We start from the raw sequence: 27,967 nt of genomic DNA, 5'->3' as shown, positions 1-27,967 counted from the left end.
GCAAAGTACTTTACAAGCCCATCTTCCCCCTCCGGACCCCACTTTCCTGCAGCTGGCTCTCCTCCAACCACACTGGCCTGTTCCTTGAATACTTGTGTTCCTGCCCCAGGGCCTTTGCACTTGCTGTTCTTGTCTGGCACTCTTCCCTCAGATATCCCAACGACTCCCTCCCTCACCTTCTTCAAGTCTCTGCCCAAGTGTCACTCCCCAACCCTCCTGGCTAAAGTTTACTCTCCTACTTGGTCTGGATGCCCCTTCCTCCCCATAGCCTATATATTTTACTTTCCCCTCTCCTATCTCTTGTCGGTCTCACCCCACGTAACGTTCAGCAGCTCCACAAAGACGGGCATTTTTTATCTGTTGTTCACAGTGCCTTGCACATAGTAGATGTTCAATAAATCTTTCAGTTGACTCTCAGGACACGCTAGCCCTTTACCACCACCCACATTGCAGGTGAGGAAACTGAGGCGGAGAGGTCTTTGCTGGAGGTCACAGAGGGTCAGCACCTGCCTCTCCGTGTTAAGCTTAGAAAGAAGGGCAGTTCAAGCCCCCTACCCCCTTGTTCGGCGCTTGTCCCTCGGCGAGCCCTCGGCGAGCGGCCACGGCCGGGAAAGGCCTGAGTCATCGCCGCCTCCAGACGGCGGCGGCCGCGGGCTGCGGGCGACGGCGGCGGTGGCGGCGGCGGCGGCGGCGGCGGCCGGGGCGGCGGCGCGAGGTGATGCGGGGACGCCGGGAGGGGGCGTGAGCGCAGGGAAAACAGAGGAAATTAAAACCCGCCGGGCGCTCCTCGCGGCCGCCTCGCCACCCCCGCGGCAGGCTGGTGCGTGGGCGGGTGGGGGCGGCTCTGCACTCCCCCGCCGCGGAGGGGGCGCACCCCCGAGCCCCGGGGCCGCGAGGCAGGTGCGAAGGCTCAGTTCCCCGCCCCCACCCGAGTTCAAGTTGCGAGCGGAGAGACCCGCCGGGGACTCGCCTGCACGGCGCCGGCTCCTCGCTCTCAGCCGCCCCGGGTTACGATGCCGCCCCTCGGCGCGGTGGCAAATCCTCCCGCTGCCGGGGTGACCCCCACCCCCGCCACCACTGCCGCACCTCCATCCCAGCATTCGCGTCTACCGGCTCCGGACCCGCCACTCTGGGCGTCCCCGGTCCCGAAAGCCCCGAGGGGTCCCCAGAGTGGTGCCGGGGGAGCCCCTTCCCCTGGAGCGAGGAGACCCTGGGCTGCCCGTTCACGGTCGCGCCCTAGTCTCGCCCCCACGGGCCCCCGACGCCTGCACTCCCGGGTCCCGGCGAGCCGGGGTCGGCGTCCTCACCGTAGGAGGGTGGGGACTTGTGACTCCGGCCCCCTGCCAGCCTCTGGGGGGGCCGCTGGTGGGGGCCGCGCGCTGAGCCCCGGAGGGGTGCGTGGGGGCTGAGGGCTCGGAAAGGGGCGGTGCGCCGAGGGTGGCCCCGGAGTGCCTCGGGGGGCGGCTGGGGGAGGGTGGGGGGGGCGGGAACACCGCTGGGGGGCGGGGCTGGGAATGCCGCGGCGGTGGGGGTGGGGCAGGTGGGGAACGCCGCCGCGGGGGGCCCCCTCCCGCCGTGGGGCGGGAAGGGGGGGCGGGGGCGGTCCCGGCGGGGCGGCGGCGCGGCCTGGGCAGGGCGGGGGCGGGGGGGGGGAGTCTGGGCGCCCCCCGCCCCCGCCGGGCTCCGGGCAGGAGCCGTGACGTCACGGCGGCTGGAAGTGCCCGGCGCGGAGGCGCGGGAGGGGGTGGGGGTGGGGGGGGGGGTGGCCGAGCCGGCGCTTTATAAGCGGAGCCCGCCAGGCGCGCGGAGCCGCAGCCCGCGTCCCCGAGCCCCCCGGCCGGCCCGGGCCCCGGCCCCCCAGCTCGCGCTCGCGCCTCCGGGGCGGCTGGGCGGCGAGGGACGGAGCGCCAGGCGGCGGGCCGGAGAAGGGACGCGCGGCGGGCGGCCGCGGGGCATGAGGCGGGGGCGCGATGTCGGTGCCGCTGCTCAAGATCGGGGCCGTGCTGAGCACCATGGCCATGGTCACCAACTGGATGTCGCAGACGCTGCCCTCGCTCGTGGGGCTCAACGGCACCGTGTCCCGCGCGGGCGCCTCCGAGAAAATCGTGAGTGGCCGCCGCGCGGGGGGCGCTCCCGGGGGGGCGTGGTGCCCGCGCCGCCGCCGCCGCCGCCGCCGCAGCCCCCGGGGGCCCTCGCCCCCCCCCCCCCCCGCCAGCTTCCCTGCGCGCCCAGCCGGGGGCGCCCTCCCGGGGGCTGGGGGCGGGACGCGGAGAAGCCCCGGGACCCCCAGCCGCCTCCGCGCCGCTTGTTCTTGTTATTATTATGATCGCTTCCCATTTTCAGTGAGCAGTGTCCGAGCGCCAACGGTATACCGGGCTCGCTCGGCCCGGGGCGGAGGCGGCGAGGGCTGCGGAACCGAGCCGGGTCCGGCTGAGTGGGGCGGAGCGGGAGCGGAGATTCCGGGGGCCCGGGAGGGACCTTGCCTCTGAATGCGGGAGCCGCGGGCTCTCCGGGTGTCTCCACCTTCCGGATCTCTGCCTGTCTGTGCATCTCTGAGTCGTCCCGTCTCCCTCTCTTTTTCTGTCTCTCTGTCCATTCTTTTCCCTCTGGTTTGCCTCTCTCTGTCTCTCCCTGTCTGTGTCTATCTCTGTTGCGCTGTCTCTGACTTTGTACCTATCTCTTTTTTTTTTTCTTTTTCTCTCCCCCCCCCCCCCGCATCTCCTTTCTGGTTACCTGCTTCACCATGTGCTGAATATTTATCCCCAGAACTCGCACTCTCTAGGAGGCAGATGGGTCTCAGACTTTGGGGGCCGGAGCGAAGGCTGACAGTGCCCCCAGAAGCACGGGACGGCCCCTTCCCTCATCCCATTCTGTCTTCCTCTATCCCCTTCATCCTCCAGCTTCCCTGGCCACAGAGCTTTTGGGAGGGGTGGGTGGCAAGGGGACTCCATTGTGATCACTCCCGGTGTTCCTGGTGATCTGGGGAGAGGGCTCAGCCTCCACTACAAACTTCCCTCAGTCTCGTCCAGACTTGGTCCTCCCCTCCCATCTCTTCCCCTCTTCAGTCTGTTTGCGGGACCCCTCCCAGTAGGTGGGACTGGGATGCATGGAGCTCCCTCTCCTGCTCACTGTTTCCTTAACTTCGCCAGCTCCCCCATTCAGCCCCCAGTGGCCTCCACACCACGTCCTTCTTTCCCCTTGCTGAAAAGAAAAGAAGTCTTTGCTCCCAAGGGTTGAAGCCAAGTGGAGACGGGGGTGCCGTGCGCTATGCCCAGGCTGTGCCCAGCTCCTGGGGCGGGGGGGAGGGTGCAGTGGCACCGGGCTTGGCACCGGTGAGGGCTTTCAGTCCAAATCCTCGGAACTGAAGCCAGCATGTGAAAGTGTCTTTCTGCGTGTGTCTCACATCGAGGGATATTATGCGAGTATATATCCTGGAGCGTCTTATCCAGGCCTGAGTTTTGGTGTGTGAACAGTGCTGTGTGCGAATTGAGGGAGAAAGTTTATGAGCTTTGCCAGCGTGAAGGTCCACGCGGATCTTCCTGTGTGTGTGGAGGTGTGTCCCAGAATGCGTGTGAGTGTGTCCCTGAGTGAGTGCGTCTGGGTGTGGATGGGCCTAAGTGTGTGTCTGCAGTCTGCGTCCCAGACTCTGGGTTGCGTGTGCCCATGCGAGTTTGGACACGTGAGTCTGTGACAGCTTTCGTGCTCTTGCCTTCTGAGGGGGAAGAGAGATGGTGTCTCATTGAAATCAGAAGCCAGATTCCCCTCCCCCTCCTCCACCCTCAGAGAACGTGAGTCTGTGTGAACGTGTGCGTGTAACATGGGCAGCATCCGGTGTGTGGGGAATGTGTGCGTAAGTGTGGAAGACTATGTCTCTAAGTTACGATTTTGTGTATTGCATGTGTCTGTGCACCTGTAAGTGTAGACACGTGTGTCTTTAGAAGTGTGTGCACATATGTGGAAGCGTGTACCTATGAATGGTGTTCGTGCCTGCCTTGTATGCCTGTGGGTGGATTCCCATGTGAACCGTGTGTTTTCTGTAAGTGTGTGTGTGTGTGTGTGTGTGTGCGCACACGTGTACCCAAACAGACCTGGTCTCCATTCCGGCCCGTCTATAGCTAATGGGACCACAATCCACTGCTTCCGTGAAATCACCTGCTGAAAGGTAGTATTTCCTCCCTCCACGATCCCCTCTCATCATCCCTCAGTCTCACTAAGCCTTGCCGCAAGCACTCTGTGGAGTGAGATGCCAGGGGACTTAGGGGAGGACCGGGGAGGGCACCGTCACCTGAGAGCACTCTGGAAAGCATCCTGGGAGTCTGGCAGACTAAGATTGGAATCCACTCTCAGCCTTCTTGCTCTATGACTTGCTCTTGACTCTGGGCGCCGTGACTTCACCACTCAGAGCTGCGGTATCCCAGATATAAAATGGGAATGATAATTCCTACCTGACAGGACTGTTGACAGATCTACAGTCCAGCTCTCCACCCATCCATCCTTCCATCTGTTTCTTCTTCATCCATCCATCCATCCATCTCTCTATCCGTGTTCCACTCATCCCTCTATCCATCCATTATCTGTCATCCAACCATCTCTTCATCTGTCCTCTATATATCCATCCTGCCATCCATTTTGTTTATTCAGCAAAACTATTGATTGCCTCCTCTCTGTCAAGCATGTTTATGCCTAAAAGCCCCAGGTCAGTGGCTGACATAGTAGATAATCAGTTAGTGATAGGACTCTAAGTCAAACACATCTGGGTTCGAATTCTGGCCCTGGGCTTTACTACCAGTATGCCCTTGGGGGAAATTATTTAATCTCTCTAATCTTCAATATCCTCATTAGTCAAGGAGAGTCTTAGAGTCCCCATTAGACCCTAGGATCCATGAGGACCCACAGACGACATCATTAGTGAACCCTAAGGCCCGATGCATAGTAGGCCTACAATCAGTATTTGTCAAGTGACTGAACCAACAATCACATCTTCGTTAAGATTCATGGATTCCACCTTCAAATGGATACAAATGGCTGGGTGCATAGGAGGTGTTCAGTAAGGAGGAGTTGCTTGTCGTTGTAGCCAAGCACATAGGAGGCACAGAATAAATATTTGTCCGGTGTCTAGATCAAGATGGAGGGGAACATTTGAGATGCTCCATAAGAAGGAGTTGTAGAAGAGCGTAGACCACCAACATGGTTTAACTGAACCCAGGGAGCGAAATCCCCAGTCGTAAGGCAGAAGACTGGGTGCTGATTTTGACTTAATAAAGGGCCTCAGTGGTGAGGTGGGGGTGAGCCCAGACCCTCTGGCCATTCTCATCTCGGGCTCTCCCTCCCTGATTCGTTCTGGAGAGGCAGCTTAGCATTCTTTTTAAGAATTCTAAGGGTGCTGTTCCAGGCCATTTCTGGAAGGAGGCAGGGAGGAAGCTGCCACCACCACTACTCCCTTTGGCCATCTCTCAGCCATAAACCATCCCCGTGGGATGGGAGCCTTCAGCGGAATGACTTCTCACCTGGGGGTTGTAAATCCAGAACCAGACTAAGAACTGTCAGCCCCTTGCCAGCGGCTGCTGTCATTACAGCACCTGAAGACAGTTACCTGGATCTTATATGTTATGTCCTTGCCCATCCACTCACCCCTCTTTAAGGGCTGGAAAAAGGAAGGGGAGAGAAGAGTTGTTCTGTTTGGGGAAGACCCTTTTCCCCGTGGGAGGAATGGGGAGGGTCTAAGCAGCCATCCACAAGAGGCTCTTTGAGGACTTCCTGCGAAGAACCAAAGCTCAGAATCCATGTCTTTCCTTGACAGTTTCCCGGGGGGAGTGGGGGGGGGGAGTGGGAGGAAGGCCCCAGATACTTTGTGTCAGTCAGGACAGGTCAAGTTACACTGTGGTAACAAGCAGCCAGTTCTCAGTGGTTTGATACAACATAGATATATTTCTCTCTGGCACTATGTATCCATTGTTGGCTGGAGAACTTTGTCCATAGTAGTCATTCAGGGACCTGGGATGTTGGAGGCTCTGTGGTGACATGATCATTGAGACAGAAAAAGGTAGGCGCAGCAAGCCCCCATCAGGTCTTAAAGCTCTACCCTGGAATGTTACTTTTGCTCACATTTCATTGGTCAACACAGGTGACATGCCTAACTTCAAAGAGGGTGGGAAGTGTGGTCCTACCATGACCAGAACAGAGAGGAGTAGGCAGATATTTGTGAACAGCCATAAATAGTACCCCAGCCTGCTCATCCTTCCCCCCTCTTATCCTAAGTAACAAGAATTCTTAGAGGGTATCTCCATTGGTTCATTCGCCCATTTATTTAACAAATACTTACTGAGCATGTACAATGTGCTAGGCACTATTCTAGGTGCCTGGGATATAACAGTGAACAAAACAGACAGATATCCTTGTCCTCAGGGCACTGGCATTCTAGAGCAGGGACAGGGAGAAATAAATAAGTATATAGATAAATCTTTATTTTAGATGGTGATACATGTACTATGAAGAAGCATAGAGCAGTATAGGGGGAGTGGAGTGTGATAGGGGATTATTGTAGATGGAGTGACCTTTCTGAGCGGGTGGCAGTTGAGCAAAGATCTGAAGAAATTGCGAGAGGGCTCGTATCTAAAGAAAGAGAGTTACAAGTAGAGGGAAGAGCAAGTGCAAAGGCCCTGAGGTGGGAATATGCCTGAAATGTTGGAGAAACTGAGGAAACCAGTGGCTGAAGCAGAGTGAGCGAAGGGGGAGATGAGGGCAGGGAGGTGGGGAGATGGAGGCGGTGTAGGGTGGGGAGGGCAGGGAAGTGGGGGAGCCTTGTAGGGATTTTACATTTCACTTGTAACTCCTCATGCTTTCCTCTCCTCTGTTGTACTTTTAACTTTCTAATACACTCCACATAGTTGACTTTTTTATCTTGTTGTCTGGCTCACTGCCCCCCCCCCATAATGTCAGCTCCCCAAGGGCAGGGATTTTTTTAATTAATTTTTTAAAAATTTTTATTAACTGTTGAGGCGACTGGGAGGCTCAGTTGGCTAAGCATCTGACTTCGAGTCAGGTCATGATCTCACAGTTCGTGAGTTCGAGCTCCACCTCCAGTGCTGGCAGCTTAGATCCTGGAGGCTGCTTCAGATTCTCTCTCTCTCTCTCTCTCTCTCTCTCTCTCTCTCTGTCCCTCCTCTCTCTCTCTCTTAAAAATAAATAAACATGAAAACAATTTTTAATTTTTGTTAACTGTCGTAGCCCTGGTGCCTTGCATAGAGTCTAACAACAGTAGATATTCAATAAATGGGATCCCAGGGAGAGTTCTGAGCAGAAGAGGGACAGGCCTTGGCTCAGGTGTTCGGTTTCCCTCTGGCCCCTGGGAAGAGGGCAGACTACGGGGGATGAAGGCAGGAGCCAGAAGACTGGGGAGCAGGCCACTGTACTGGTCCAGGTGAGTGATGATGGGGACTGGACCAGGATAGGGGCCAGTGGGGTGGAGAAAAGTAGGCATATTGTGGATTTGGCCCCCACCTACCATATTTACCTGCTCCTAAACTGTGGACTTCCAATTTCTGCTCAAACACTTCAGAGTGTGAGGGAACATTTATTGAGCTCCTACTTTGTGCTGGGAAGGGTCCCAGACTATGGGATGTAGCGATGAATAACACCTCTGGCTTCAATCAGTTTGCAGCCTCCTCAGCAGTACTTGTGACACAACATGGTCTGTGTGGTGAGAAGAATATTTCTGGAATGTTATGGGGGTTGCAGAGGAGGGCACTGAAACCAGCCAGGGTGTGCAATGGAGCTATTCTGGAGGTGGTGATACTCAAACCAAGTCTTACAGTTGAGAAGGAATTGGCCAGGTGAAGACAGAGCGAGAAGGAACAGCATGAACAAAGTCTTAGAGATCATGGGCGTCCTGGTGAGCAGGGAGAGACCACGGAGTTCCTTGGAGACGAATGTGCCAGGTTGATAGGAGTGTGGCCAGAAGGGTCCATGTCACAAAGGGATTTGGCCTGAGGCGCCTTTACTTCCTTCTGAGTGTCAAAGGAAGGGATATCTGGAGGGGGTTAGAGCAGAAAAGGTATATGAAGTTGCCTGTTTCACTTCTAAAAAGACCCGTAATCATTAGAAAATCCTTCTAGATTGTGTGTGTGAAATTTGCCTCCTCTAAACTTTTGCCCACCTCACTGGAACCAAATCTAAACTGCTTCTCCTGGTTGAACTCATTAAGCCTCAGTTTCTTCATCCACAAAATGGGGATAATGGTGGAATGCTCCATATAACGTTGTGCTCAGCAGGGTACCTGACATACGGAAGGTGCCTATAAAGGTTGGTTATTGTAATGATTATTGCTATTATTACAAGACCACACCTTCCTGAGTCAGGTCTTGGACCACTCCTCCATCCCTCTTGTGTTCCTGCCTCTGGAACTTTGCATTTGCTGTGCCACCCTCCGGGAACCTCCTGTAGCCTGCTCAGGTCCGGGCTCAAATGTCACCTCCTCAGAGAGACCTCCTTTGACCACCCCAGCTAAAATGTCCCCACACTGCTATTTGGACCTGTTCTATTTTCTGCCCAGCACTCATAATTATCTGAAATCATCTTGGTAATTGTTTGCCACCCACAGAATAGAAGTGCCATGCAAGCACTTTGTTCCTTTTGTTTATCACTGGGATCTTCTCATTTAGGGCAGTAGGTACTTCCTGAATGGTCTCCGTTCTTTCTGCCTCCGTGGGACAGCCCCCCTTTCTGCCCCCTTCTTCCTCCGGATGACACCTCTGAACTTTGATGACTATTTCTGTGATTCCTGAGTCTTTTCCAGTGGATTGGAAGCATCTGTTTCTTAAAGCTTCTTTTCATGTGTCCTTGTTTCTCAATCCTTCTCTGTTTGGATGGATGTCCAATGAATGTGCACTTTGCCAACTTCCCACATAAAGATATGGGGTAGTCTTGCCACCAGAGAGCACAGTCATTCCCAACCAGCAATCACTGAGTCCCTCTCTATGCCAAGTCCTGTGCGGGGGTGGGGGGGTGGGGGGGGGAGGCTGGGAATAGAGCAGTGAACAAGGGAGACTGTCGCCTCCCTCTTAAAACTTCATAGGGAGACATCGTGAATGTGGAATTGGTGCAAATGGCTGTGTAATCACAGTTTGTTACGGGTCATGAAGGAGAAGATATGGAGCCATGAAGGCATGTAATTGGGAAGGGGTGGTCAGGGAAGGCTTCTCTGAAGAGGTGACATTTGCCCTGAGACATGAAGGATGAGTAAGAGTTGGGCAGAGACAAAGCTGGTAAGGTGGAGGGAGAGAGGCCAAGAGAACAGGGTGTGTGAAGGTGTCGGGGTGGGGACAGCAAGTGGTGTGTCTGAGAATCTTGTGACATAGGTAGCAGCCTTAGCCCACTGGGTGTTCCTGACCACAGCCCTAGACCCCGTCTACCTGGGTCTGAGACCAACGTAAGAAATGGTTTGAGGTGCAGCCTTTGCCTATCCCGTCAGCACCATGGACAGCCACCAAGGGAGGGTGGTCTAGGCCTTGGGGCCACTTGAGTGTGGCTAAAACAGTCTTCTTCCAGAGGGATGCTCTGGTTTCTGCCTCTTGGTGTCTTTCGTGCCCCCAGCATCATTCTCCCCTCTGACTCTGGGCAGCTGACGCCTTTGTGAAGCAACAGTGGGGAGCAGTCCCAAGGCTGGGCAAGGAAGAAAAGCAGCCACCTGGGGGAGGCCCCGGGCGCTTTAAGAGAGTTTGATGTGGGGTTGGGTCTGTCTGTGTGTGGGAGTAAAGACGCTACCACCTATGGGGGCAGGCTGGTTCCCGATCTTGTTTTTTTTTTAATTTTTTAAACTCATTTTTAGTTTATTTATTCTGAGAGAGAGAGCAAGAGCCAGGGAGAGGCAGAGAGAGAGCACGAGAGAGGATCCCGAGGTGTCAGCATGGAGCCTGATGCAGGGCTTGATCTCACGAAGCATGAGATCGTGACCTGAGCCGAAACCAAGAGTCGGACGCTTGACCAACTGAGCCACCCAGGCACCTCTGATGCTTCGTTGCTGTTAAATTCTGTCTCTTGAGTCTCTGCTTCTGCATTCTCTTTCTTGTATCTTTGTCTTATTAACTGTATTCCCCTCTCTCTGTCTTAACTGTGTATTTACAACACATGGTTGCCATTCAGGAAATGTTTGTTGAGTGGATGTTGGCGATTACCTCTGTCTGCCTGTGTCTCTTTGTCATACTCTGTCTTCTCTCTATGTTTCTGTCGGTCTCTAAGTTCTCTCTATGTGTCCCTGTCTTTGTCTCTGTGTGTTTCTTTGGTCTCTGATTCTGCCATCTCTGTCTCTTGGTGTCTCTGTCTCTATATCTCTTTCATCCCCATCTCTAGGTCTATATCTCTCTGTCTGCCTCTGTTTCTCTCTCTCTGGAATCCCATTTCTATATCACCATAGTTGCTGTATCACAATCCAGGACTCTGACAAGGGGTGGGGAATAGACCAGAATTCTCAGACCTGAGAGGGTTATTGAGACAGGACAGAACCAGAACGAGTGTTGGGTGTGTTCAGGATTCAGTGCATGGGACAGGATGAGCCAGACCAGCACGAGCCCTTGAAGGCCCCAGAGGGGGCCTGGGGTATCTGGACCCCTGGGGGTGGTGGGGATTGGAGCCAAGCTTTAATGGGAGTCCAGGGTGGGCTGTGGGTGGGTCCCAAGCTCCAGGTGAACCCCTTTCCTCCACCTCCTATTCGTACTGCCCCGCTGCCACCTAGGAGGGCCTCCCTCTAGGACCCAGCCATCAGGCCCCAGCGCTGGCTCCAAGATGGAACAGCTGTCTGGGCTGCAGCTGCGGAAGCTCGTTTTGAACAAGGGAGATGATTGCAGGGGTGATTGGGGGAGGGAGAGAGAAGGGGAAGGTAGCAAGGGCCAAAGAGGAATCAGGCTTGATTGTTGCTGCTGCTGCAGCGGGTACTTTGCCCAAGAGATGGGCAGACCAGGCACGGCAGGAAAAGGCAGAGGGAGATCTGTCTGCCCAGCCACGGTCCATCTGTCCCCACTTCTGGTCTCCCTGTCGTGAAGTTTCTCCGTCTTCCTGCATTTCAGAGCCTGCCACCCGGCCCTGAGGGTGTTGTTCAATCTCCCTTTTGCCTGTTGCCCTACCTCCTGCCCCGTGTTTCAGTTTTCTCATCTCTCTCTGCCCGTATCTCCCTGTCTCTCTTCTCCCGCCACTCCGCCTGGATCTCTGTGTCTCTCTCCGAGCCTCCCCGCCCATCCCTTGGTGCAGCTGTCATTGTCAGAAGCACGACTAGAGTTCAAGCAGCCCTTTGGATTGCTCTTTCTTTTCTTGTCGTTTCTGCAATACTCAGGGGCTGGAGACAAATAGAGACGGAAAATTCCCAGGAAATGATGGGATCGTGTCCTTCAATAAAGGGATATTTACAAAGATATCTCAATTAGGACTAATTAATTAAATGAGCCACTTCCCCTGCCCTCTCCCCCACCCTGTGGTCCCAAAGCCTCCTGGGAGAGAACCAGCCAATGAATAGATGGCAGGTTCTGGTGCTCAGGCGGTGTCTCAATGTTTAATTTATAACAGCCTTCTCCCCGCCGCCCCATCAATCCATCCGGAAGGGCAAGGTGGCCACGAATGTGTAGACTCAGGGGCAGAGGCTGGAGACCTGCCAGCTTCCCTGGAGCCTGCTGGGGCGTGTGCCTGTCGGTTGGAGACCCACATGTCGTGTGTGTCACAGTATGTTAGAACGTGACAGGGCATGTCTTCATGGCAGGTATGCCCCTTTGTATAAAGAGAATCGGATGGCCGCTGGTTTTGTCTGAGCCCATGGGGCACGCTGGAGCAGGTCAGAATGTGTCTCTCACATGGGACTGTCCGAGCATAGCGTGTGTGAGCGTGTCGGGGTGCAACAGGGGCGTGTGGAGCACAACAGAGGATGTGGCCCATGACAGGACCTGCCATAACATGGCTCATGTCCTGTGCTATGAAGGGCTGCACTTACAGGTTAGACATCTATCCCCAAGGACATGGCAAGATACATCTTGTAGGCCTCCCTGGCAGGAATAGCGGAGCAATGACAGTATCTATAGCTTCCAGGAGGAGCTAGTCAGGGACCCCTTCAGCTACACACTCTGAATCTCCCCAGCCCCTTCAGCACTGGTGGATCAGAAGGGTTGAGTTCCAACTCTTATTATTATTATTTTAATGTTTATTTATTTTTGAGAGAGAGAGAAAGAGAAAGAGGGGGAGGGGCAGACACACACACACACACACACACACACACACAGACACGAAATTCTAAGCCGACTGCAGGCTCTGAGCTGTCAGCACAGAGCCCGACACGGGGCTCAAACCCACGAACCGCGAGACCATGACCTGAGTCGAAGTCAGATGCTTAACCGACCGAGCCACCCACGTGCCCCAATTTCCCCAACTCTTGATGTACTATTTTCAACTCTGTGGCTACCCTTCCCCAGTGCATAGCTTCAGAGTCCCCAGTTCCCCCATTGCTGTAGTCCTACAGTTCCCTTCGGATTACTTCTCAGCCTCGCCTCCGCCTGCCCCTTCTCACCCCACACAGAGGAGTTATCAATGCGGAAGGAGAATGTCGCTTCTCAAGTTTTACTTTCTAGTTACAAAGCCCTCAGTATAATGCTCAGCCTGGGATTGGGGCCCTCAGGGTTATGACTCAAAGGATGATTCCATCTTCACATAAAGACAGGTTGGATGATGCAACCCTCAGTGTGATGCCCAACAGGGTAATGCAGCCTTCAGTGTAATGACAAGTCTGTTGATGCAGCCCTCAGTGTAGTACCCTGATGAGTGATGCAGCCTTCAGTACAATGACAGATCTGGAGATGCGGTCTTCTGTGTGAGTGATGCCAGGGTAGCGTAGGGACCATAAACATATCTCGACAGGCGCTGGCTGGGACACTTGGTGCAGTGAGAAGGAAGAGGACTTTGCTCATTATAGTGAGTGCATTCTCTGGCTATTCCAGGACGCCAGGATTCCCCAAAGCTGCTGGCTGTGGCTGGCTCCATTAGCCCTTGTAAGCGGCATGTGACCTCAGCAGGACACCAGGTTTATTAGTAAAGCATAAATTCTGCAGGAATATTTCAGGACTGACTGCAATGCTAATGAGTTAGTCAGGGAGACCTAAGAGTGCGGCTGACAGAATATACACAGATGTCAGTTCCTACTGACAGAATGTTGATGGATACAGGTAGACACAAACGGACATAGGGAATTAGGAAGAGCATGAGTATTCTTTTAAAAAAATTTTTTCAGGGACGCCTGGGTGGCTCCGTCGGTTAAGCGTCCGACTTCGGCTGAGGTCATGATCTCGTGGTTTGTGAGTTCGAGCCCCGCGTCGGGCTCTGTGCTGACAGCTCAGAACCTGGAGCCTGCTTCAGATTCTGTGTCTCCCCTCTCTCTCTGTCCCTCCCCCCACTCCTGCTTTGTCTTTCTCTCTCAAAAATGAATAAACATTTAAAAAAATTTTTTTTAATTTAAAGTTAATTTATTTTGAGACAGAGTGGGAGAGGGGCAGAGAGAGAATCCTTTAAAATTTTTTTAAAGTTTATTTAATTTAAAGAGAGAGAGAGACAGAGCGTGAGTCGGGGAGGGGCAGAGAGAGAGGGAGACACAGAAGCTCCCAACTCTGAGCTGTCAGCACAGAGCCCAACGCAAGGCTCGAACCCACAGGCTGAGAAATCATGACCTGAGCCAAAGTCGGACACTGAGCCACCCAGGCGCCCCTAGAATCCATTTTTTTAAGTTTATTTATTTTGAGAGAGAGAGAGAGAGAGAGAGAGAGAGAGAGAATCCCAAGCAGGCTCTGCGCTCTCAACACAGAGCCCGACATGGGGCTCGAACTCACCACAAACCATGAGATCATGACCTGAGCTGAAATCAAGAGTCCAGTGCTTAACCAACTGAGCCACCCAGGCACCCCGGGAAAGAGAATCCTAAGCAGGCTCTGTGATGTCAGTGCGGAGCCCTACGCGGGGCTCGATCTCACGAACCATGAGATCATGACCTGAGCCGAAACCCACGATTAGGCGCTTAGCTGACTGAGCCACCCAGGTACCCCTGGTATTCTTGAATAGACACAGATGTGTAAGGTGTGTGGCTTCTGGGTCGACCTGCACATGGGGTCACACAGAAGGTCATGGGTATTTATAGGGAGGTGTTCACCTGGGTGATTTCACACGGTGGCAGAGCTGTTTGTGGGTATAAGCAATATACATTTACATATACGTCTGTAGAGCCACACGTGGCCATGAATGCTCGAGGAAAAAGCAAATAGACACAAGTATACCCGGGGTACACGTAAAAAGAGCAGCTATGCAGATGGACTTGTGGGCTCATGACTTGTTCACAGAACATATGGGAGTAGAACACTTAGGAACGTGTCAGAGTGAAGGGACTGTTCATGGCCATGGGCGACAGTTGCTGATGCATATACACTTGCACTTCTTCACTGCCGTGCACCAGCACTTGCCTGGATTTACGCTGCCGTGCACTCTATTATGACTAGTCACAGACGTGTCCAGATGTTCCATGTATGCCCAGAACATAGATGCTCACAGGTGCCTGTAGACACACACAGATGCCCACACAGTCAGAGAACTCCTGTGTATCCTAATATCCACATGCTACTATTTAGGGAAGTGAATGACCAATTCTCTCCTCCCCCTGCCAGTTCTCTGGACTCCTGGCAAAGTGAGATCTCAAAGCCAAGAGGACTGGCCTTGGAACTGCCCCCAGGCCCTTTTCGGAAGAACAAGGAGGGGAAATCCAGACAGTCACATGGGCACCAGGGTGACCCGGCAATGCCATCCAGGAATATAGTGCCCTGAGCCCAGCCTCACTCACCAGACGTCTCAACTGAGATTCTCCCCTGCCATCAGAGATAATTATGGTGGCCAGTGCTGACAAAGGGCTTAGAATGCCTGGGACAAGGAAGAGCTCAGTGAATGTTAGGGACCATCATTATCATTGGATAGAATCATTATTACCATTACGAATATTCGCCTTAAAATGCAAAGAGATCCTGGTTCTTTGTATCCAGTTCTCCAGCCTTTTCTGTCATCCCCCCTGCCTGTCCTGTCCTGGCACCCACAGCAGTGTCCCTCCGGCCTTCCAGCTTCACCTGTTTCTCTCCTGCTCTCGCTTGAGAGAGTCAGTCCTTGAAATCCATGGTTTCCTTTCTCATTGGTTGGCTCTTCCCTGACATCTCTGTTTATTCTCATTTGCCTCTAAGCATCATGGTTTTATCTGTCTGCCTGGGGTGGGTGGGTGTCAGAGAGTGTGTTTGGAATAGAAAGACCCTTAAAATGGTCTAGTTTAAGAGGACCTTTAGGTAGGGAATGCAGAGAATCTCACACAACCCAATACCTGGGGCTCCAGGGCCTTGGAAAGCCATCACTCCCTCACTCACTTATCACTTCAGTCAGCAAATATTTACTGTGCACCTACTATGTGCCGGGTAGATGAGACGGGACACTTGCTCTCATGGAGCTGGCATTTTAGTGACAAGAGACCAGAAACAAGCAAGAAATTGTTATCCTGTAATCGCACTGTGCAGAGAGTTAAAACAGGACGAGGGATAGTGGCAGAGGCAGGGTTACTTTGGACTCAGGAGAGAGTCCCCACTCTCCTGTCCCCCTCCACTCTGGGACCCCCTCGCTCCAGCTCTGGGTTTCTGTAGCCCCTGATCCCCCGGGCACCTTCAGCTCCAGGCTCCACACCTTTTATGTATTTATTTACTTACTTACTTACTTACTTACTTACTTATTTATTATTTTCATGTTTATTTTTGACAAACGTAGAGCACTAGTGGGGGAGGGGCAGAGAGAGAGGGCCAGAGAGAATCCCAAGCAAGTTCCATGCTCAGTGTGGAGCCCATCCTAGAGCTTGATCCCACAACCATGAGATCATGACCTAAGCCAAAATCGAGAGTTGAACACTCAACTGACTGAGCCATCCAGGCGCCCCAGCTCCACACCTTTTAATTGCCTTGACCTCCATGTTCCAATTCCATCTCCCTCACCTGGAGAACTTGCCTCTTTCAATGTGTATCAGGAATCCACTTGTCCAGTTGGCTGAGACTGGACGCCTCGGGCACCTGGGAACATGTGATTATGGAGGTGTCTTTCTCAGTAGGGATTTACAGGTAGGAGCCTTCTTTTGGAAAGAGTACTGGGAGGGGAGGCCATGATAGACACCATCACCTACGCATTCATTCATTCACTGGACAAACTGATTGAGTGCCTGGAGTCCCGGGCACTGTTGTAGGTGCCGAGATGCAGCTGTGAGCAGGATGGATCTGTTTCAGTCTCATCATGTGTATTTTCTACTGGACACACAACAAACACGTAAGCAAACAAATAAACAAGTTCGTGTTGGATAGGCAAGCGCTGTAAAGAAAACAGTGAGGAGACGTGAAAGAAAGTAACCAGGGAGCCTCATTTTGTCAGGACGTCTCGGTAGGCTCTCTGGGGAGGTGACATTTTTTTCCATCTTTAATGAGATATAATTGGCACATAACATTGTGTAAGTTTAAGGTATACAACAATGTGATTTTATACATGTGTATATTGTGAAACGATCACCACAGTAGGGTTATAATTACCTTTGTGCGCGCTCACGCATGTGTGTGTGTGTGTGTGTGCGCGCGTGTGTGTGTGTTATGTGTTTGGTGACACTTCAAGATCTACTCTCTTAGCAACTTTTAAGTATATAACACATCATCATTAACTATATTCACCATGGTGTACATTAGATCCCCAGAAGTTATTCGTATTATCACTGGAATTTGGGGGAGGTGAGCAGAGACTCACCTTTGAGCAGAGACTTGACAGATGAGAGGGAGTTTGGTCATGGAAAGTGTGCGAGAAGAGCGTCCTGGGAGCATGAGCTAACAAGTGCAAATGCCCTGACATGGGAACAGGTTTGGTGCCTTTCTGGAAAGACAGGGCCTGGGTGGCTTGAGAGAAGGAGGGGATGGGGTTGTACAGGTCAGCAGGGTTCCCTGCAGACAGGGCCTCACAGGCCAAAGAGAGTTATCAGTTTTTATTCGAAATGCAACGTGAAACTGTTGGACAGTGGCAGAGGGGAAGAGTGCCATCATCTGACTCATGTTGTTTAAAGATCCCTCTAACTTCCTTGTTAGGGAATGGGTTTCAGGGAGTGAGGGTGGGAGTGGGGAGATCAGGGAGGAGGTAACTGCAATAGTCCAAGCAAAAGCCAGTGGTGGCTGGGCCAGAATAGAAGCATCCAGAATGGTGAGCAGTGGGCAGATTTGGCATATGTCTTAAGTAGAGCCACCAGGATTGCTGATGGATGATATGTGAGGGATGAGAAAAAGGAACATAGGAAGGGGATGGTAGCTGCAGGGAAACATGAATCCTAAGGAGAATTTCTAAAAGAAGAAGGGACCAGATGTCCTCTGGGTCACCCTGCCCCTTAATAGCCAGGAAGAGATAATGGTCTGCACCCCGTTTTGTGCTCTGTGGAAAGCCAGTGTCTTCCCAAGATTCCCTCCATCCCGGGGGGGACCTGTATTCTCTTGGTCATCCCTTATCTTTGACTTCCTGCTTCTGCTGAATTATTATTCTCCATTTGGCATCTTGTGCCCTTTGGTGTCTGCTCTGACCTTTACATAGACTGAGAGTTCAGTCCTCAAGGTGATGGAGAGCCTCAAATGCCAGGGCAAGACAAGCTTGATCCTGAAAGCAGTTGGGGCCATTTTTCTAGCCATGTATTTATTCAACAAGTACTTCTGAGGACCTAATATATACATCACAGGAGAGAAGATGGTGAGCCAAGCAGACAGAGTACATGGGGGTTCCTTCAAAATAGGGAGACAGGTAATCCAATATTCACGAATAAATATAAATGGCGGCTGTGACAGCAGCTATGAGGAAAAGATCCCTGGTGTTATAGGAGCTTCTAATAAGGGGATCTGATCTAGTTTGAAAGGTTGGAGGAAGCAAGAGCTGGGATCTGAAGCTGAGAGCAAGGGCGCTCTGGGCAGCGGGAACTGCTTATGCAAAGGCCCTGGGGTGAGAGAAAGTATGACAGACTAAAGAAGACCTTGGAGGGGAGAGACTGTGTGGGATGAAAGAAGAGGTAAGTAAAGAGTAGACCCACAAGGCTTCATTAGTATGTTAAGGAGTTTTGTCTATATCCTAAGAATAAAGGGAATATACCGATGAGGTTTGGGTTGGGAGGATGTTATGATCAGATGTGCATGGTGAGAGTTCCCTGAGGTTCTCGTGTGTAGAGTGGACTTTCAAGGGAGAGGGTCCATCAAGGTAGACCAGATGGACTTTCTGAAGTGTGAGGGTGGACCATTTGGACTCAGTTGGACTATTGAGTGATAGACAATCATTCAGTCCATAAAGATGAACAACCATGCATGAACACAAAGTATTGAGGAGTTAAAGTCAACTAGACTTGGTGAGGGAATAAAAATGGGGGTGAGGATAATGCCTGGGCATCTGACTTGGAAGCAGTGGGAGGGGGGATGCTGTGAGGATGATGAGAGTTAAGCTCAGGAGAGGAGATCTTGCATTTCATTTGAGTGTGTTGGGATTGAGATGCTTTCGAGACCTCTGAGGGGGTGGGGCAGGTCAAAGAGTCAGAGGTATAAATGGGTTTGGAGTTCTGAGGACATTTATGCATGCAGGTGGTGATGGAAGCTTGGCAAGGGGAAGTGGCTCTCAACTAGGAGGCAATTTCACACTCAGGAGACATTTGGCAATGTCTGGAGATGTTTCATTGTCACAACTAGGAGGAGGTACTAATGGTGTCTAGTGGGTGGAAGCTGTTAAACATCCTACAGGGCACAGAATTGTTATCCAGCCAAAATATCAACAGTGCTGAGGTTGAGAATCCCTGGTCTGGAGTAACACTCAACGGCTAGGTGGAGGAAGCTAAAAAGGAGGTGCATTGAGGTAGGAAGGAACCATGTAAGCATCTGTCATGGCATCCAAGGGAAGGAAATGTATCAAGAAAGAGAGAGAAGGCAACAGAGTGAAATCCTGTGGAGAGGTCAAGAAAGATGGCGGGCTGAAAAGCATCCATTGGATTTAGAAACATGGAGGCCATTGGTGGACTTTGCAAGAGTTGCGTTGGCGGTATGATGGGGTCAGAAACGAGATAGGAATGGTGGAGGAGGGAGTTCAGAAAGGGAGGAAATAGAGGCAGTTAGTGTAGGCAACTGGGAAGAGGAGAGAAGTGGGAGACAGATGGAAGGAGGAATCAAGTGAGGCATTTTAGTTTTTTAATAAGGGAGGCTTGAGTTTATTTAAAAACTAATGAGAAAGTTCTGCCTGGGAGGGAGAAGTTGAATATGCAAGACAAAGACAGGATATTGATTGTATAAGACTCCCAAGACAGAAGAAAAGGGCCAAAACAAGATTAGCTGCATGAACCTTACGATGAAGGACAGCTCCTCCTCTGTTACAGGAGGTAAGGACCAGGAGGGGGAAGAAGTTTGCAAATGATGGCAGGAGAAGAGGGATTCCATGTCATGGCTCTTACTTTCCCTGGGAAATCAGGGAAGGTTGGAGGAGAATAGAGAATGTGTAGTCTTTCTGCTTCACTCAGGTTGCCCTGTGATGGTGTGCCGGTCTTCCCCATGGTACACAACCATGAGGAAAGCCTTCTTCAAAGTCCCCTCTTGAACTCCTGGCCTGAGGTGTGACCTCTGAGCCTAGTGAGAGCTCATCTGGGGGAATGTCCAAGTCCAGGATTTATGAGGTAAGACTTGTGATGGGTTGTCGTAAAGTCCCCCATTCTTGAAGATTAATGCTGTTTATAACAGCCCATCAAGAAAGCCTTGTAATAATCCTTGAAGAATACCCATAAAATCCACTTTGATGAATTTTAGATAATGGTTTCAGAAAAATCAAGTTCCCCTACCCTCATTGATCCTGGAGCATGACAGTCAGTTGCAGTGGACATCCATCCCAGAGGCCTGAGCTCCGGGGGGGGGGGGGGGCAGCGCTCCGTGAGTGGGGAGATACTGAGAAGAGGAACCTTCAGCTAGTAGATTTCTCACCCAATTGTGAAGGTCGAGCTCAGGCAAGGTGGACCCATATACTGAGATAGATGCGGGGGAAACTGAGTTCTGAGATAGACCAGGCTCAACTTGGGTTCCAAGGCTGGGGATTAATTCAAGTCCTGGGACAGAACAGGGAGACACCCCTGAGGTCTTAAGATACTCCATGGTTGACTCTGAGACAGATGAGGGTCAGGCCCAAACCCTGGGTAGACAAAGGCTGAACTTGGGTCCAGGGATAGACCAAAGATAAACCTGGTCCCAGGAAATCAGGAACAAATGCACGTCCTGGGTGAACCAGGGCTACGGTGGAAGCTTGAGCTAGACAAAACCAAACCCAGGTCCTGAGATAGAGCAGAGCAGAGCTAATGACAACAGAAACGGAAAATAGGCTTATCTTGGGGGAGTTGAATTACACACTCACATCAGGTTTGCCCTGTGGGGATCTCTCTAGTTGTTGAGACACTTCCCTGAAACTGTTGGGTCCCTCTGTGATTAATGCCCATTGCAAATGACACGGTGTGTCCCAGGACTAATAAGAGGAAGTGAATTACTTTCCAGTGTAAGGTCATCCTAGGACCCGAGTTTGAGCCAGTGCAGGCGCCTGAGCCCAGAAACACGCTCAGTAGAGCCGACAGCTTGGGAATGCCCAGGGTGGCCGTCCCTGCCTCCATGTTGATGGTGGCCACTCTGATGCAGACTAGAACAATACCTGCATTCCACACAGGCACGTAACACACAGGGGCTCACACATTCACACTGCGGTAGACACACACACACACACACAGCACCAAACCCACGCCTGTGCCTCAAACACACAGTGACATGTCTTGCACGGACATGGACAGTGACACAGCAGCCACACACAGATCCTTGGGCACACATACACAATCTCGGCCAACCTAGGCAGCACGCTAAGACGCAGCCTCCCACACGATGACATTTTCACATCCGTGAAGCGGCAGGATTCTAGAGGGAGTGTTGTGCTCTGAGAACAGCGCCCCCTGGAGGGTGTGCGTTCAGTGACTCGCCTTCCACATTCACATTTCCCCCCCCCCCCAGGTGCAGTCGAGCACACTCTGACTCATCCCTGCTTTATACACGCATTTGTGTAAGTGCATACACTTGCTCGTGCTCACACACTCAGGCTTATAAAGGACTATGCACAGCTGTGCGTTCTTGGCCACACAGACACAGACGTGCCCCACGTCCATCACACTCATCAAATGAGCTCGTGCTGCAGGCAGTCGAGGGGGGGGCGTCTCTGCCTCCTGTGGTCATCTGGGGACCCCAGCTGACAGAGGCTTCTCATCAACACGCGCTTCCAGGTCACGCACCGGCTCTTAACGCTGTCACCGGGAAGTCACTAACACACGGCGTTGGCTAAAGGGAGTCACGGGGCCACACCGGGGAAGCACGGTTCTATCTGGGCCCGAGAGAGAAGAGGCGGGAAAGTTGTGAACAGCTGTATTGACTGCCCCAGTTTCTAACACGTCTAGAGAGTTACACACTCACACACGCACGCTTGATCTCCTCCCGTATGGACCAGTCTTTATGACCCGCCCCTCTCCTTGGGACCAGGCAGGGGGCCACACATGCCCTCCCCGTGGTTTGCCTGCAGAGCTCCCTTACCTCCTGGCACATCTGAGGGGCCTGCCCCTCCCTCCTGAGCTGGGGGTCCCAGGGTAACGAGTTTCCAAGCCAGAGCTGAGAAAACAGCGCAGACACCTTCTCTGCCCCCGGAGTGGGCGGTATTTTTCCACAGACACTGGGAAAGAATAATAATAGGCATTGGGAGATCTCTGTATTGGCTGAGAACCTTCCCCGTCTTGCCAGCTGCAGCTTGGAAGGGGGCAAATCCAGAGAGACCCCCGTCCTCCCCACCCGCGTGTCCTCCCAATGCCACGGGAGACCCTCTCCTTCCCCTCACGGTCCACCCACTCCTCCTTTCGACTACTTAAATATTCCGAGGCAGGAAGCTCATGAATATTTATAGGGGCCTGGCAGTGAGAGAGATAAAAAAAAAAAAAAAACACATTCGGAATTTATGAACCAAGATCCGTCTATAAATAACGGGCCTGTGGCTGATGGGGTTCTTCCCTCACCCACCAATTTCCTTCAAGTTCAGTTCCAACCCCAGCCAAGCCTCCCGGAGCTACCCCTCCACACACGCACGCACACCGCCTGGCTATGGGTGCACAAATCTCCATCCTCCAGGACACTGTCACACACACATACTCACACAGCAAGGACGCAGACGCGCGTTTGCACCTGCCTGCGGTCTGGCCCACTGCCCCCCTTCCGCACACAGACACTCACATGCAAAATCTGCTTGAACAAGTCCGGGGCAGCCTCCTGTGTTCACATTCAGGCAGATACAGCCCCTCGGGCTCAGACCAGCACACACAGTCGCACACACCATAGAAACGCCCACGCTCCCAGCTCCTGGGCCTTCCCATGGCTTCCCTCTGGGCCTTGGTTTCCTCGTCTGCGTAAGGGGAACACTGAGAGTCGCTGCCTCCTAGGGTGGCCGTGCGGAATTTAAAAAACTCACAAGCCAAATACCAAGTACCTGTTGTGTGTAAGGTGCTATTGTAGGTGCGGGCGACACAGCAGTGAACAAAAGCAGATCAAAATCATCCCTGCCCGGCATTCTGGAGGGAAGAACGATGGCACACGAAATCAGCACACAGATGAGGTAGTGTGTCAGAAGTTGGTAAGGTAGAGAGGGGGTGGGTAATGCTGAGACACTTATAGTTTTGACTGGTGGGGGAGCCGTCCGGGAAGGGCTCTGGAAACAATGACATTTGAGTAAAGATGTGGAGGAGGCGGAAGGACATTCCAAAGGAATAGCCAGTCTTGAGACTTGAGATAGAAGAAGCGGGCTTGAGGTGTCGCAGGAACAGGGAGGAGACTCCTGTGACTGGAGCAGAGGGAGGGAGGGGGAGAGAGGGGTATGGGGACAGGGCAGGGAGGGGACGGGTCCTGTGGGCAGTGGTGAGGATTTGGGCTTTTACTCAGGGGAGGTGGGAGTCATGGAGGGTTCTGAACAGAGGAAGCATATGGCCTGACTCAGCTGCTCACAGACACCCTCTGGCTGCTGTGGAGCGAGGGTGGCCGCGGGGGGACCAAGGCAGAGGCGACTGCCCTGGGGAGATGAGATGGGGAGAAGGGAGAAGGGAGTAGATTCTGACTGTAAAGCTGTAAGAGAAAGAGGTAATTAAAGCTGTCTCTAAGTGAATGCATTCAATAATTCGTTCTTTAGTTCCAGAAATGTTTATTGGGCACGTACTATGTCCCGGGCACTGTTCTGGTTGGAGAACACAGCGATAAACATCCCTGCCCTTGGGGAACTGACGGTATCATGGGGGAGACACGCAAGAAACAAGATACATTTTAATGTAGGATCAAGGGGTAGTACATTTTATGTGCAAACTGTAGCAGAGCGAGCCTTGCAGAGCGATGGGGGCTGCACGTGGAGATTGGCTGTACTGGGCAGGATTCAGGATGCATTTCGAAGCGAGAGCCGCTCTCAGGATTGGCAGGCGGCTTGCATGTGTAGGTGGCAATGAGAGAACTTAGTGCCTGGGTGTGAATATGAGCTTGCAAGGGACACCCACGTAAATGCCCTCTTACGTTGAATGTTCATTGTTTGCCCCCGTCTTAGGTTGGGTTCCTGAGAAGCAGAACCTGAGACGGGAGTTTGGAGCATATGATTAATTGTGAGTGGAGCGTGAGGAAAGCAGGAGTGGACAGGGAATGGGGGTCTCAGGTACCTTCCAGGCTCGGCCTGCTCCATGGGGGTGGAGGTCCCTCTGGAATATAAATTGGACCACTGTATCAGTTCGGTTTTGGCTGCTTCTGGGGGTAGGGAACGCCTCCCATGCCTCTCCAGGGTGTGGTGACTCCCAAAAGCCAAGGGCAGGTCTCCAGAAAAGGTCACAGGTGCTAGCTGGGAGCTCCCACTCAGCATATGCAGGGTGGGTGTGCCCAGTGAGGAGATCTGGGCAGAGGCCCAAGAACATCTCCTGTACCCCCAAGGCTCCAACGAACAGGGTCGCAGGAGCACCAGCCATTTATGCCAATCATAGTGCGGATGTCTGTTCTCAGCTCTCTCGGGATGAAAATCAGGCCAACTTGGCACTGGGGCTCCCCTGATACAGCTGAGATCCTTTCTGGATTCATGAACTGCTGGAGACTCAGCCTTCTGCTTCCCGGACCTGCCTGGGAATTGCAGAAGGGAACTGAGAAGAAGAGACGCTGCCCCGAAACAGGTCGGAATAGCTCGTTTAATTCCCCCACAGTCCTCTCGAGAGACGCTGCTATTGTACCCACTTTGCAGATGTGGAAGCGGATGCGCAGAGAAGTTAAGTCACTTGCCCAAGTCCTCACAGCCAGCAAGCGGGGGAGCCAGGATTTGAACTCAAGCTTTTAGGCTCTGAGGTTTGTGTGCTTCCAAGCTACAGTCAACTGCCTTAGGCCCCGTGACTCCTTCAAAACCCAGAGCCCTCGTATCCATCCTGGGAAGGAAGGAGGAGAAGGGAGGTGAGCCCGAGAGAATGGAATAGAGGGTGTGAGCGGAGTGGAGGAGAAAGAGGTCCCGTGGGAGACTCGGAGTATGCAGGAGGCATTGGTTCGTCCGTTCGTTCGTTCATTCATTCATTCATTCATTCACATCCTGATGAGGCCTGCCTACTCTGTCCAGCTTGTGCTGGTATTGGGGCCACAGCAGGAAAGTAGACCAGCCCTGCCCTTACGGAGCGCATCGCCTAATAGGACACAGACACACCCACCCGGGCAAGGAAAGGTATAAAGTATAAGAACTTTGTGAGAGGGAAGGGGTAGGGAACTATGGAGGCACACACAGGAGGGGTCCCCGATCTGTCTTCAGGGACAGAGAAGCTTCCCGGAGGTGGTGATGTTTGCTCTCAGCCTTGAAAGGTGCACAGAGTTTGGAGAGTCGTAGGGTCACCTATTGGAGGGTAACAGAGTAGAAACACCAGCATCTGCATAACCCCACAGACCTGGGTTTGCGGTTCTAGCTAATACATAAAGAAGCAGCATTGTAAAAAGCAAAAGAAATTGTAGAAATATTTATTGAGCACTTACTCTGTGCCAAGTGCTGGTCTAGGCACTGGGGACATGGTAGTGACCAAGATACGAGGTGTTCGTACTTGTATGTTTGCTTCCTTGTGGAAAGGAGCCATACCAGCCAACAAATTATATATATAGCATGGTGTCTGCCATGACAAGTGCCAGACAGGGAGCTGAGGACCGAAAAGGGCTTCTTTAAGGAAGTAATCAGGGAGTGCTTCCCTGAGGTGGTGACTTTTAAACTTAGATCTTAACTATGGACAAGGAGGATTCAGCATTATCACTGTTCCTTCAGACTTACTGTGGGCCATGAAATGGGACAGTTGACTTAGGCAAGTGCTCTGTAAGTTTGTAGCTTGGTAGTTAAGACAACTTTAGGGAGAGGCAGCATGGGGCCGTAGTCCTGTGGGCTTGTTATTTACCTGGTGTCCCTTGGATCTGCTCCTTGCCCTTCCTTTGTTCTCTGTATTGCGGGACAGTTGACCCCTGAAAACTACATCTCCCAAGTTCCCTTGCTCACTGGCTTCCTGTTGGGTTCAGCCAATGGGAGGCTGTGGTGGCAGTTGGAGGTGGGAGGAAGAGAGAAGCCAGAGGATTTCTCCCCCTGTTTCTTTGCTTCAGGCGGTGGCTTTGTCTCGTCCCTGGGTCCAGCTCCCGGCTGCCATCCGCTCAGGCAACCACAATTCCTGCTTGGTGGTCCCTGCTCCTGGGCTCTGGTAACACCCCTCCTCCTTTTGCCCCTGCTAACCCTGAAGTTTCTTGCATTTACTCTTTTTTATATCATTTCGCTTTCCCCACTTCCTCTTTCAGCCTTTCTGGCTCCTCTGTATCACACTTGCCCTATTGTATTCCCTCCATGGAACCATCTAGCGTGGCCTCTGTTCCCCCTCTGTTCCACAGCAGTCTCTGCCACTTGACTCTTCCTCCCCAACCTTCAGTTTATAACAGCCTGACACCACACAGCTGTTGTGAGATGAATGGGGACAATACTCTCAGTAGCTGAGCCTACACGGCCCCCACTGTGTAGGGTTTGAAGCTGTGCACATGGGCACTCATTTACGTCCACAACAATCCGACGAGGGGGGCGCTACTGTTAGCCCTGTTTTACAGATGGGGAAACCGAGGCACAGTGAGGTTCAAGTCACTTGCGCAGGGTCACATGGCTAGGAAGTGGCACGAGGGGGGGGGTCCCTCATGCATGCATTATGCATGTAGAGTGCTTGGCACACAGGCAGTGCCCGGCAAGGCTGGTGACAATAATAATCATTACATGTGGAGCTGGTCTCTGGTTAGTACCGAGGCTGGAGGTGATGCTGGAATGCCACCTGGGATGGACACCACAATGCATGCTGATTGAAGGCTCTTCTGGGACTGGCCACCTGGCAGAACAATCTTCAGGATCCTGCTGGCTCTCGTCCCAGACCTGGAAGAGAAGGGGCAAAGGGCCTCTCTCCGGCAGCTTTGGCTGGGAGCAGCTGCTCGACGCTTAGCTGGGATCGATTTCCCTTCAAGTGGCCCATTCTCGCTAACAAAGGGCTCCGGTGACCCCGGTGGCTGTCACTGCCCCCTCCCCTCTGAGAGGGGGACGTGTCTCCCGGCTAGAGCTGTTTTCTGTCTTTGAGATTCACTTCTTTGAAAGCCCTGGAAAACTCACAACGATGGGCCAAATCAGCCTTCCGATGTGCTCATCTGCTGGATTTCTCTGCCCCTCTGTCTTGCTCTGGCCAGTCTGTCCTCCATGATGTTCCTGACCAGATCCTTTCCCTACTCACACATGGTTATGTGCTAAACCGTGTCCCCCCCCCCCCAGACTCTCTCTCCTCTGCCCCCCTGTCTCCTGTGGCTGCCGTCATTGGCCAGGCTCCATTGAATGCTGGAGGGCAGGGGATTCTGGGAGGTGAGGGCTGGAGAGGTCAGCCTCCCAGAGCACAGAGAGGAAGGAGGAGTGGGGCGAGAGGATCCGGAGAGACCAGCAGAACACCCAGCTCACCTCCCGCCTCCCAACTTGAGCTTCGGCACCTCACTGAACAAGTTTCAAGTGTGCCACGCGTCTTCCTACCAGAGTGGAACTGACACGAGGGTGGGGATCTTTGTCCCATTTGCTGCTGTGTCTCCAGTGCCTACAGCGTGCCCAGCACATAGCAGGTGCTCAGTAAATACTGGTGGGATGCACAGTTGCTCTCTCCCCTCTGGGTCTTTGCCCACACTATTCCCTCTGCCTGGAACCCCCTCACTCACCCTGCGGAATCCTGCCCATTCATACTGTCTATTTAGCTTTGGCTTCTTCTGGAAGGCTGTCCCTGAACCCTCAAAACCGGGCTCCATAGCCAACCAGCCTCTGCTTACAGCACCCTGTACTGCCCCCAGCATGGCACTCGCCAAACTGTTTTATAATCGCCCCTTCACTTGTCTCTCAAATATATTAGCTCACTTACCCCTCAAAACACCAACATTGTCATCACCTCCCTCCCCTTTGAGAGATAGACAGACTGAGGCTTAGAGAGGGTAAGTAACTTGCCCAAGGTAACACAGGGCCAGGATTTAAATGCAGACTGTCTGGTCCCCAGATACTGAGCTGCCTTTTTGTGTTCCCTGTCAGCACCTATTTGCTTATTTTTATTCTATGATCAATTTTATTGCACTCGTGTATTACATTGCCTGTGTTAAGCCATTCGAATATATTAACAACAATCTCAATAACATCACTACCATTCTTTTCTTTTAAGTTTATTTTGAGAGACAGAGAGAGAGAAAGAGCAGGCAGGGGAGGGGCAGAGAGACAGAGGGAGAGAATCCCAAGCAGGCTCCACACTGCCAGCACAGAGCCTGAT

At 52.7% G+C, this 27,967-nt stretch overlaps 1 protein-coding gene across 2 annotated transcripts in view; it reads left to right on the top strand.

Annotated features, from left to right (window-relative positions):
• Nucleotides 1–27,967, top strand: part of OLFM2 (olfactomedin 2) — a 59,478-nt gene that overhangs the window by 13,909 nt on the left and 17,602 nt on the right. Inside the window, exon 1 of one of the 2 annotated variants that reach the window (XM_042978112.1) lies at nucleotides 1,971–2,105. The exons of the other annotated variant lie outside the window; for it this stretch is intronic. Coding sequence (XP_042834046.1) covers nucleotides 1,971–2,105 — 135 coding nt within the window. Of the gene's footprint in view, nucleotides 1–1,970; nucleotides 2,106–27,967 lie in introns of those variants that run through there. 2 annotated transcript variants of the gene reach the window in all.

This window comes from Panthera tigris, chromosome A2 (genome assembly GCF_018350195.1).
Source record: "Panthera tigris isolate Pti1 chromosome A2, P.tigris_Pti1_mat1.1, whole genome shotgun sequence".
NCBI classification, from domain to species: domain Eukaryota; kingdom Metazoa; phylum Chordata; class Mammalia; order Carnivora; family Felidae; genus Panthera; species Panthera tigris.
Note: the sequence above shows the minus strand (reverse complement) of the source record. Positions and strands in the feature narration are given on the sequence as shown.